General features: G+C 34.8%; 1 protein-coding gene across 1 annotated transcript in view; it reads left to right on the top strand.

Annotated features, from left to right (window-relative positions):
- Positions 1 to 13,136, top strand: part of LOC131028211 (DNA-directed RNA polymerases II and IV subunit 5A) — a 50,590-nt gene extending 37,454 nt beyond the window's left edge. Inside the window, exons 3-4 of the mRNA XM_057958459.2 lie at positions 12,095 to 12,208; positions 12,762 to 13,136. Coding sequence (XP_057814442.1) covers positions 12,095 to 12,208; positions 12,762 to 12,887 — 240 coding nt within the window. The 3' untranslated portion in view covers positions 12,888 to 13,136. The remainder of the gene's footprint in view (positions 1 to 12,094; positions 12,209 to 12,761) is intronic.
- Positions 13,137 to 13,453: the final 317 nt, after the last annotated feature.

The raw sequence follows: 13,453 nt of genomic DNA, 5'->3' as shown, positions 1-13,453 counted from the left end.
ATAAAAATGGCCTTGGTGGCCATACCTATATATTAAAAACCAAATACTATATAGAGTTAAGGCAGCTCCTTTATGGAGGGCTAGTATACTGAAAACCTAGTGGGATGATGAATTCAAAGTCCATTAGAAAGTATTGCAAGTTCTAGCATTTTGAAATGTCAAACATATATTTTATAATATTTACATTCTTATACAACATTGCTATCATAGAAGCCTACAAAATAATTGCAATAGACAAATGATTATCTCCATTTCCCAGGGGCATTCTCCTTTATATTGTCAATTGAGTCCTCATTCCCCATAAAGCCCCAATTAAACCTTGACAATGGAGTAGCATTTTTAACAAATTTGAGGCATTCAATTGTCTGCTTCACTTGGTATTTGTAGAGGTTAACATGGTGACTTGTAGCTGTGATAACAAACAAGATCTATTGTATTGTCAAAGTAGTGTTGAGCCCCAACCATTGATCTACACTAGGATGAAAGCCCACGGTAGAGATGACATCGTCCAAGATTGTATGAGTTCCCAATGACATCAAAACATTAGACGCATACTAGATCACATCTTTTTTTCTCACATTGAAAAAATGTTTGTATTGACATGGTACCCATGAATAGTTGAGAAAAACATGTCTACCAACATTACCCTAATTGCATGGACCATTATCATCGTGCTCACTTTTGAAGATCTTTTTCAATTATAAATAAGAATTTTCCCCTTAAAAAGAAATTCACCTCTTCTTGGAAATTAACCTAATATTGGTATGCATGATTTCTTAGGAGGAAAGTTGACAAAAATGGATAAGAAGAGCTGAATTTCATTGCGAAGGTTCCATATCTTCCCATGATTTTGAGTTGCTAGTATTTTAGTGGCAAAGGGATGTTCTTTCTGAATCATGCAACTTGGACAGCTTATCACATCATTACTTGTGAAATCCATTCTCTTAATGATATGGGATCATCATTGAATATATTGGGCATTCAACTCTGCCAAATCTTTATTTTCTTACTAGCAACACACCTGTTTCATAGTCTATAGCAAAGTTGGCCTAGGAGTTTGCATGGGAGTTAATCTCTATATAAACATGCTTGAAAGTGAATTCGTTGAATTTTTCTAACATTGGAAAAATCTGATTTAAGATTCCATTAATCTTTCAATTTTGTTCCCCCCTATTATTGAGTTTTTATCTCGGTTAGGAACTACCACACAGGTTAATTGTGAACGTGTTGGAAAGTGGTTCAAGTGTTTTGAGTTATTTTATTTTGTATTTCACTATCAAGGATTAAAGTGAAAGTCTTTCATCTAGCTAATTTAGCCTAATAAAAGTGTAGATAAATGCTAATGACTTAGACTTATCTTCCAATTAATCCCTTGTAAGAGATGAGGAGCTTTTCGGAATATTAGGCTTTTAGCTAGTATAAAGATAGGAGCAAGATAGAAGGTTGATGTTCATAATGAATTTGAAAGATTAAGTTTTTCCAAGAATTGAAAAACTAAATGTAACATACCAGAACAACATAGTACATGTTGATTTCCATACAACTGCAAGATGTGTAGTTGTGGAGGTTTCCTTTTAAGTTTTTGGAGGGAATGGAAAACTGATTTAAACATGTATTTATTTGTGTATGTTTCCACATTTTTAAGTATTCATTATTGTGTGATTGATGAAATGTTATTTAGTATTAGGACATAATCACCAGAATTTGAGAATTTTATCACCTATTTCTTATGGCATTGATAATAACCATAGATTTGCTCTCAACTCGTACTCTTATCATCCTGAGACTTACACATATTTGCAGACCTAAAAGAAGCGCTTGGGCCTTGGATTCGATGGTTGTTCCATGCCCCAACACTTTCAAGGCCACTCCAATTAGATAACCATTGTGATCTTTTAAAATGCATCTTGCCCAAGAGATTCCAATATTGCTTTTAGATGCATTATCAAAATTGAGCTCATACCATCCAGTGGGAGGAGCCATCCATCTTATGCCTTTTGGATTTGAAGGTGGATTACCCTGACCAACACAATGAACGAGGGGGGATAAGTATATAGATAAATAATTAAATCTATTCTAAAAGAATAAGTTTACTTTGCCCTTTCGATTGATTATTCCATTCCAATCCATTCCAAGTGATGCCCATGTATGAAGAGAGAAGGGCTCTTGAGAGAAATGTTTGAATTGTGTACAAGCGTATGGGTATGTTGTGTGATGGCTTGGGCATGCCATGCTTGCCCCAAGTACCTTGTGGGTATTTGGTACTTTGGGTTAGCCATCCCATGTGTGTTCTTGCTTCCGCTCCCACTCTCATTTGATTCAAATTTTGCACCATTTAGTGATGTTTCTTGTACCTTAGCTATTTATGAATGAGAAAGTATGTTAGGGAGCCTATAGGGCAGACACCCTATGCTAGATATTACCCATTTAAACCTTAGCCATGGACACATTTGGGCAAATTTGATGAGAGATTGGTAGATTTGAGTAGCTCCACACAGTTTAGGTTAGGTTGGCCATAACAATCACTTGTGTTTACATTGTTTGATTGCAAATGCATGTGATATTTTAGCTGAACAATCCAAGGTAGATCTTAGCTTAAACATCACATGCATTTGCAATTTGACATTTAAGTTGAATAGTTTAGGGTAGCCTTGGATAGGTTTGAGCAAATCCCTCATATTAAATCGATCAATAGAAATCCAAAGCTTGATCTAGTGGGATAGTAAGTCGCAACTTCCAGAACAAATATATTATTTAGGCTGAGATTTGGGTGTTTCACTCCCATATAGTTCACCTATTTGAAATTTTCAGGACAATATTCTCACAAGTTTTTTGTTTTTTGTTTTTAAAATTCGGGAGGGGGGGAGGGGGTAAGCAAGGGAACTTAATTGTTCTATCTAAAAAGATCTACCCATAGGTTCATATTAGTTTTAAAAACGGGGGCATTTTTTCTTCACATTTGCATTAACCCAAATCAATCCTCTTTTCATGTTGATCATTTTGGAAAATTTTTCTAGTAACCCCTCCAAAAATTGTAGATACTTTTCCTTGGAATAGTCAAATGAGGAAAGCAAATCCATACGCTCAACATACTCTGTTATTCTTCGACAATTGTCCAAGATGGACAAATTAGATTGATAGTAGATTTATTGACCTTAATGTCAAATATGATGTTATGAGCCAACAATTTCTACAAAATCGTGGGATTGAAAGTGCCTAAAAATGATTTGTAACTTAGAAATCAATACAACTGATGATCGTATGTGGCATGAACTTAATAAGACAGAAACGTAAACTTCTACTTCCATGGTGAAAATGCCTTGTCACCCATGTGAAAAATTCCACATGTCAATTGACAACCAAAGTCAACCCCAAAACACCTGTACAGTTTCTTTTGAATATAAAATCTTTATTTTCTACTTTAAGATGTGCACTCATGCTAAATTTTTTGGTTCAATCCAGCAAATAGTGGATATGTCATCACAAAAAATATACAAAAATATCTAGAATATATGCATTTTGGGTTGAGACCAGATTTGCGAAAGGAAATCTTAGAGGAGCAGAGGGAAATCTTCCTTTCTGTCATTGCTATTGTTTAGGAACAAGTGAGCATTGAAGATATCTAGCAAGATAAAGTGTACTTGGAAGTAAAACAAATGATCAACCTTACAGAGGTTTTAGATCCTGCAACTACATGTTTAAAGGCTCCTGCAAACCCAATAAGAAGGAACATCATCCATGAATAAAACACAAACCAACAAGACATCGGTCCCATCATCCACATACTCCTTCCATGTGAAGAGGGTAGGCCATTTCGTTCACTGTCACGGAATCAGTTCTTGATACATAAGCAATTGTGAATTGCCTAGTCATTCAATGAATGAAAACAATTCCATGTGAGCTGGTTTTGGATCATACAGGGACAAAGTTATAACTTTAGACATAATAATTGACAAAATCTTGGTTAGACTCCATGTACACTTAAAGTAGACTTTTATGTTTGATGGTGCCAACTATATTTGATGGTGGCAACTCTACAAGGTGGTTGTAGGTTATAGGGAGAAACATAGAATTTTGCTGTCAGTCAGATTCCCAAAACAACAAATCTTGCCATGGCTTTGTTCAATCTAGAACACGAAGCTATCCAATGGTATTAATATCTATACGGTGTCCTCACATGGACCCAATTTTGTTAGTATCTTCTCACTTGATCTGGCTCAAGTGAGTACAAAGATTTCAAAGGGGCTTTAACTAATGTATGGTAAATTCACTTTGTCCATTACTAGTAAACATAGTTTGAAAAATTGCCAAATTGTAAAAGTGTGATTGAAGAAAATTTCTTGAAAAATTGTTATATTAGTGGTCTAAAGGAAAATATTCATGAAATCAAAAATTTTCAACCTACCACTTTGAAGCATGTTGTTGGATTGGCTAAATTAATTGAAGACAAATTCAGAGCCTAATGGTGTCCTTACAAAGCACTGCTCAACCTCATATTACGACACTTAACCACCACCTTTCAAAGGCTTACTTGATGAGCTGTTTGCTTGTTGAGTGAAGCAACTATGTTGCTATGTGATGAAAACTATACCTTTGGTCACAAATGCTCATGACTATATCTATTTGATGTGCAGGCACATTTTACATGTGACATGGTGGGAGTATCATATGATAATATGGCCAAAGAGCAACCTATGGAAACTAGTTTGGGTGATGACCCATTATTTGAAATATCTATGTATTTAGTTGGGACTACCTCACCCCAAATTGTGAAGGTGTTGGATGATTTCAAAGTGCATTGCTTAATAATTGCAATTCATTGTAGTAGCACTCATATCTTCATTGACCCTTGAGTAGTAAAGCAAGCATATTGGTATCAATATCCATGCAATCTGAAGTGATTATTGCTAATGGTGATTTTGGAACGTCAAGGTTTCCATGGATGTGATATTGTACAATTTAACATGTTTAATCATTCCTCATGTGGTTCTGACATAATTTTGGTCATTCAGTGGCTTTGCAAATTGGTACTAGTAAACCTTAAAGGGAAAGTCTTTAAGCTTCTCCCATATTGTTCGTTCACAATGTATGAAGACGTTAATAAAATTGGGACCTTGCCATGTAGTGGCCCAACTCTCTACCATGCAAATGACCCCAAATATGAACTTAGTTGAATTTAAGGACATGCAATTAGTCTTGATAAGCATTCTATTTCACATGCCCTTGGAGCAACTAAAGGTTTATAGCCTCAAGATCCAAGGATCATGGAAGCAAATTTATTTAGCCACTGTACAATCGTTTCCAGTATTGACTACATTAAGGGCACAGATCAGCATAGATCTTATTTAAGGGTTCCACGAGTTTGATGGCAAATTCAGTATCTTTGTGGTGGCGGATTGTCTCTACAAGTATGGCCACTTTTCTTCATTGGCTTACTCTCCATATTACACTTCTAACCTTGCCCAAGCTTTATTTGACCAAAATTTCTGCTTCCATGCTAGGATGATATCCATTTTAAATGACTTTGATCCCACTTCTTCTAGCAACTTTGACAGTTTTTATTTAAGTTTCATGGGGCACAACTGAAAATTAGCTCAACACATCGCTTGTCAATTAAGGGTCGGATATAGACAGGCACTCAATACTAGAAGACATATTTAAGATGCCTTGCATTGGGACTATAGACTCATTAGGCTACATGGTTCATTGCTGTATGGTGGTAGTACACTTCTCGTCCTTTTCTGCAAATTAAACACCTTACAAATCTATTTATGGCCAACCATTGCCATCTCCCACATCGTATCTTCATTTATGTTTTGTCCCGTGTCAAAGATTGAAACCAACAAATAAATTTGGGAGCCTCTCCATTGGCTTCTACAACAATTTGCACAACCGAAACTTTGAGGACAAGGATTTTGAAGGGAAGCCATGTTAGGACTTTTATGCCCTAACCTTACTATTAATCTATGAGAATTGTAATAATTACAGTTAGTTATTTAGTTAATACTACAGTGTGTGGATTTATCCCACATCAGATGTACCTCATAGTTACTTGTTGTGGTACGTAATTTCTAAGTTACCATTCTTGGTACTGGTTTAGGTTCATGTTCATTGGTACGGTCAATATTTTTTGGTTTGGATTTGTTAATATAAAAACATGTAAAAATCAGAAATATACACATACTTGCAGCAGCAATAAAGTTTAGAATATCGCATAGCATCATATGGTAAACAAAACCACTAAAAAATATAAAAAATACCACAATGTCAATTAGTCAAACTTGAATTCTATGATATATGTTAAAATTAAAAATAATAGTGCCAAGTGTCAACAATCAACCATCACTAATTAAGCATCTGTGTAATGCGGGTCTTCAAAAATATCATTGTCACCATTCATATTAGGTATGTAGGTGCTGGCATAAAACCACAAATTGACATTGGCATTAGCACTAGTATTTACACTCTTATGCTGACCAGTTGGTTCATTCTCAATATCAAGTTTAGCAAGGTCGAAAGTGGTAGCATCCAAATTAGATGCTTTTGCTCGATATTCTACTTGTAGCCACTTTGTTTGTGTGTTCAAGGAGGTGAAAGTTGGAATTCTATACATTGTTTTCTATCCTTTTTTAATACAATAGATTGTTCTTTACTAAGTTGATGGAGTATGTTCTTTCAATTCCTCTCAGATGTATATGAATTAACAACCCATTAAAACAAAATTAGAGAGTTGGAGATAAAATTGGAAAAAATAATTATAATAAAATTTAAATATAAAAGATTTCTTTTTATAAAATTTGAGATAATTTTTTTGATTGTAAGAGGTTGTAGATGTGTGAATGTTTGGCCATGGAAGCACCACCAACTGTGAGCATCAACCTTAAACTATTCACAGAGAGCATCATAACTGAAGTCATTGGAGTGTACAAAATCCATTAACTTGAGTCTAACTACATCTTGCATGTGAAGATCAATGAAGAGTCTATGAAGCATTGAGGCGTGTACCCATGGTTGACTTTAAGATCTTTGAATGGGGAAATCCTTGTTGACATAAAGGATCTTAGCACTCTAAGATTTGGGATGCAATGCAAAGGCAAGAAAATGTAGTAGGTGCATTTATGATGGCCTTCATCTTCTCAATTCTTGAGTCAATTCCATCATATATCTCCCCCAAACAAGGCCTATCCATGTTAATATAACTATTTTCAATATGGACTCAATGAAATTGAGGAGATATTCAAGACAATCCCATCAAGTGCTATCTAGGATCATATATTTATTATTTGCTGCCCTTGCATTGTTATATTTATTCCATATAAAAATATATTCATATGATAACATCAATAATGCATACATCATATACATTATAGAACCTTAATACATAATATTAAGTTGAGTTGAGATTTCATGTGAATGAGCAAAGTCAGCAAACACATTAACAAAATTTAGTTGCTTTCATTGTCACTATGCATTTATATTATATAAAAAATACAACGAAATTGCCCCAAAGGCTGCAAGTTTCAACTACAAAATGACGAAAACATAAGAAATAATAAATATGGATCTGTCCCTACTTAGCATTTGGTAACATTGCATCGAAATAAGAGTTTGAGTCCAAGTTAGTGCCACTATGGGGGGTTGCCTCATCCAATCGAGAAACTCAACCAATCCTTGTTGTGCCTTCTCAACTTGTGTGGCATTTTTGGGATCAACATCTCAACATGTGGCTAGAATCTAACAATACTTGGGAGTTTGTTAATCTTAAAGTTGCAATGCACTATGCATGACCGCTAGCATCTTTGATTGTTGAGAGGTAAGCGTATTGCTCTTGATTGATTAGATGAAATCATATGTAGACCATTTGGAATTTGAAGTAGAGGCTGCCACATGAAGTGGGTTTGTTCACAATGTTCTATTGTTGCGTCACTAGGAGCCTAATATACTCATAAAATTCCAATTTAGGGTTCCTTTGCCTAAATATGTTGTGAAATGTCTCCTAAATCTCTCCAAGGCTAAGAGAGCTTATATCAACATATTTTATGATCTACACAATAGGTGAGATGAAGGACCAAACATATGTGCAAAAAATGAGAATATTTTACAAGTTATAAACTCGAAAACAACAAAATCTGCAATTTATTGAACATCAGCATTTTGACCTCATTATGGACCACTAACCATCGTCGAGGATTATTCGTTTCATACATTTTCCTTTAGTTGTGTTTGCCTTTGGCCATCTAACCCACTTTGAATTAAATCATCATTGACTATTAGATAACATGAAATCATGATAATATTCAAACGTATACATAAAACATAATATCTAGATCAATAAATCACAACATCAATAATATTGGAATCAATTCATCATAGTATATTCCTCATAGCAAATCACATCATGAATTTCTTGGAAGTGTTTGCAAATTGACAATTCCCAAGGCTGGCTGTCCTTGACTTGCTGAGAGCATGGAAAGTTGGTTGCCCTTCCATCCCTCAGTTTACCTTGGAGGTTGGCTGTCTACTTGATCGAGCCCAAGGGCATGGAAGGTTGGTCTTACATTCCACCTTCTGGCACACGAGCATGGAAGGTTGGCTGTCCATTCCAGCCTGAGGTGGCACACTTGATAAGAGCTTGAAGGCTGTTCTTCCTTCACCTCTTGTGAAGTTGGAAGGATGGCCATCCTTCCTATTTTTAAGACACCTCACAAATCCAAGACACGATTTCTCAAGGAATCTGCTATATTATTAGTAATTCAATAACTATTGATGAATTAACAAGCTATTCTCAAATAGCTGCAACAAATTATTTTCTGAATATTATTTATTGCTGCTCTAGATCTATTTTCTGAATTGATGTCTTATATGATTGATATCTTGATGATTGATGTCTCAGTTATTGATATTTGAATGATTTGAGGCTATAATGGTTGATGCTTGAATGATGGCTGTTTGTATGTTTAATTGATTGAATGAATTGATGATTTAGAATGATGATTTTCTGATTGTTTTTTTGCTTGATTTGATACTTGATGATTGCTTTGATGAATTCATGAGTGATGATTGAATGAGTGTTGATTTGATGCATTGGTGAGTGATGATTGATAAGTGATCCTTGAATGCTTGGAATGATTCCTTCTTTGTACTTTATCGCTGAAAGATTCACCACTTTTCATAAGAATTGAGTCACCACCCTTCATTGCTGCCTTTTGAGAATAATAAAGTATTTTTTAAATTGATCTCTCTTGAATGTCCTCAAATGAAACACTTTCCCTTTAATTATATCTTCCAATGTAAGGGAGAAGTCATACCTCTTCATCATGTATGCCCTTTGTAAGAGTCACAACCTTTCACAATTACCACCCTTCGAAACAGTACAGCCTTCATAATTTTTGCCCTTTGAAAGAGTCACAACTTTTCACAATGACCACCCTTTGAAAGAGTACCAACTCTTCATGATGTATGCCCTTTGTAAGAGTCACAACCTTTCACAATTACCACCCTTCGAAACAGTACAGCCTTAATAATTTTTGCCCTTTGAAAGAGTCACAACTTTTCGCAATGACCACCCTTTGAAAGAGTACAATCATTCATAACTTCTGCCCTTTGAAAGAGTACAATCATTCATAACTTCTGCCCTTTGAAAGAGGCAACCTTTCACGATTCCCACCCTTTGAAAGAGTACAAGCCTTACATAATCATGTCTACCTTTTGCAAGAGTCACAATCTTTCACAATTACCACCCTTTGAAAGAGATAAACCTTCATAATTTTTTCATTTGAGTCACAACTATTCATCCTTAATTGCTTTCTTTTGAGAATAATCATTTATTTCCCAATTGATCGATTGCTTCCTTAATTGATGGATGGATCCCTTCTTGAATGGAATGATCCCCTTATATATTTCATGTTTTGAGTGAGTCACAACTCTTCATCACATGCCTTTTTGACCATTCATTAAACTCAATTAAATTTTTATAATAAATTATTTTATTTTATTTTTTATATTTTAATTTGTCATTTATATATATTATTAAATCCCATTTCAAAAAGGGGACGTTACAAACTTACAAGCATACTCTCTGGTAAAAAAAAATAGTTTGCATATATACTATCCATGGATTTGAGGAATTATTTTTTTTGAAAATGCTCTAAACAAAACGAAGGTGTAATGGTTGTATATGAACATTTTGTGTCTCTAGCTTCTGCCACCATTACCTTCACAAGTGTATCCTTCCAATGTCTTTCAATGAATGAACACAACATGGGGTCTAGAAGCAACCTTCACCATCAAACCAACTTGATACATGGGTTGAATTAGTCGTTACTTGTACAACATTAGATGACCTAACCTCTTTTATGGCATCTTTTAAAATTTGAAATTGGAAGTTTGCATGCTTCCTCTTTCTTGAACAATCAGTAGCTCCAAGAAAATAAGAGCGAATTGGACACGTGACAATAACATTGATGTAAAGACGATGTCTTGTATTTGCATAACTATTCATAATGATAGAGCAGGCCTTCCCTTATCCAAACTTGTCTCTCATCTTCTCCATTGCTATTCTTACCTTGGAATACTCTTTATCGAGGAGGGAGATGTGTAGCATATGTTCTTTAGGGGGGACAAATGAAGGACCAACAACAATTGCGTCTTTGAACATTTGATTAGAATATGGAGTGCACCACATGAAATGGTTTGGCATTGGCACAAAAGAAAATTGACAATAGAAGACTCAGCCACTTTTTGTGATTGCATATTAAAAATGCCTCCAATAGTAGTGGCCCTCGTCTTTGCTCTTTTGGCTCTCAACATCCATGGATTGGGTAATGAAAGTCGCACTTGGTAGAGTGGATTCTATTGGCATTCCCTTTTTTCTTGCATCGTCCTCCATATGCAACCTAGTCATCTTGGTCTTCTCACTTAAAATTATTTTTTCACACCCTTTTACACTATGTTAAGTTATGTCCAAAAGATGAAAGTAAACCCTTCTGCTACTGCCTCAATAGTCCTTTTTGCACAAATGACTCAAACCTATACTACTTCCACTTGAATTTTTTTTTTCTTATCTTTTGTCTATGGCTGTTATAAAGTATAAAACATGTTTTTTTGGGATTAAATGTACCCTTTGCATAAGTTTTGATAATTTCAGGACAGTCTTTTTGAGTTGTTTGAATTAATTGCCCCTATAACACTCCCGCTCCTAGAAGAACCTCCAACATTACTTCTACCACCAAGGGATCTTTGTTGAGTTTGATTTCTTCAACCACCAAGGGCTCTTTGTTGAGTTCGATCTCTTCAATTACACTCAATACTGCCGCTTTTTTTTTCGGTTGATAATTCAAATGATAGCCACAAGTGCAATTATAAAACAAAAACAAACAAAAAATACCTCGGAGTGTTTGGAATTTTGATAAAAACAAAATAAAAAAAATGCAAAAGAATGTCAAATAGAGGATCTTGGCACAAACGTATGAAGGTATCAGTGGGGTTCTTCAGTTAGGTTTTATTGTGTATTTTGAACTCAGGGTCCCCATCTGGCATCCTCCTCCTATGATATTTTTAGGGTTTTCTTTTGTAATTTAGAGGGTGTATTTCAGGGATCTGAATATCTTTATAGATTATCCAACAAACCTTTTGTAGCCAACATATGTTTTTAAGCCTAAATTGTTTTTTCTTTATCTTACATTCTTTTCTGGACAAACTTCGTTTATGAAGTAATATCATTACCCAATGGATTTTAAAAATGGGGGATTTAAGAGGGAGTTTGCCTCTAAAAGGTCACACACAAGTTATGGCAGGATTTAGTTAATAAAGATTATACATGGATATTGATTCTTGATGCTTACATCCATGATTTGTTCTAAATGAATCCACACTTGAGGCGTTCATCTGCTTGCATTTTTGTTTCAAGCACACATGATAGATATAAGTAGTTAAGAGTGCACTCTAAAGTCTAAACATGTGCGAAGGGCTTATTGTATTTACCTTTTTTTAAATGGAAATGGGTGCTCGATAAGATCATTTATTAAGTCTTATGTTGAATACTAAATGACAATATTTTTACATCTCTCTAACAACTTATCTAATATGAGTGAAGGAGACCGAGTTATTGACTAACATAAAGGAGCATGTTCTTGTACCGGAACATCAAATACTCACTGTCGAAGAAAAGAATGCCTTGCTTAAACAGTATTCTGTTCAAGAAAATCAGGTACGTGTTTAGCTGAATTAACATGATTACCTTTCTGGTGAATTCTTGCCTACAGATGATCTGCTTTTATATAGTCTGAGAATATCAATTTTCTGATTTATGTCAATAACTTTGTATGTTTGAGTTATAGCTTTGTTGTCATCTCAACTATGCTAGTTCAAGCATCTTTTTATTAATTTCCTGGGAGACTGCGTGTAACCCCTTCATCTCATTCACTTCATTTTCTTATTTCCTTTAAGTAAAATCAAGGAAACTGTGATTTCCTGTGTTTAATTTACTACCACAGAAAGAAAATTCAGATGGAGGGTAATCCTTTTGTAGTATCGACTGGGTATTTACCCTAATGAATGTGATTACACAATGTGGGAAATGAGAAGCTAGTATGATTTGCATTGCCAATAACTGACGTGAATCTTAGATTATGCATTTAGGATAGAATGAGTACAAACTAGAGCAGCAATTGTTCTAGGACATTTTCTCAAAGTACCTTTTATATTTTATTCTGATTTCAGCACTTCTTTATTGCATGTATACCTGACTTGCAAATTCTCAGCTCCCTCGGATGCTAGAGACCGATCCTCTTGCCCGGTACTATGGACTCAAGCGTGGCAAAATACTCAAGCTCATATACAATGGTAATTTAACAGGACACTATGTTACTTATCGAATTGTCTGGTAGACTTCGATAGGTTATGACATTTGAAGTTATGGCACAGATGTAAATACGGCTGTTGTCCATAGATTTACAATGGTTGGTAGTTTTCTTTTGCTATAGAACGTCTTGGTTAGACTCATGTACTTATCTGTCCATGTATTTACAACTGTCAGTTTACCTGTTATTATAGAAACTTGCAGTAATGTACATAAAAATCGGCAGTGTTTTGATAGTTAAATGCAGCTTGGAATATGATTTGTACAATTGGTTTTATATATCCTGTTAATTTTTTTCTTTTCGCATGCATGCTTGTGTATGCTCGCTCTTCAAATAATCATTAAATCAAAGATGGATTTTCACTGTTGGAAAAAATCGAGACAAAAATCTTCTTGTATAAAAAGGTGTCACAGATGGACTTATGCTCCAGATACAGATAATAAATTACAGCGATGCCTTAAACTTCATATTTTTTTCTTAAGATCATAATTTTTTCATATGGCAAATTTAAGGAAATTGGTTGCTTTTGATGATCTGAGAGACAGCATTTATTAATGAGAGATGCGTTTGTGACTAATGCTTTTGTATTAAAG

Source organism: Cryptomeria japonica, chromosome 2 (genome assembly GCF_030272615.1).
Source record: "Cryptomeria japonica chromosome 2, Sugi_1.0, whole genome shotgun sequence".
Classification (NCBI taxonomy): Eukaryota; Viridiplantae; Streptophyta; class Pinopsida; order Cupressales; family Cupressaceae; genus Cryptomeria; species Cryptomeria japonica.
Note: the sequence above shows the minus strand (reverse complement) of the source record. Positions and strands in the feature narration are given on the sequence as shown.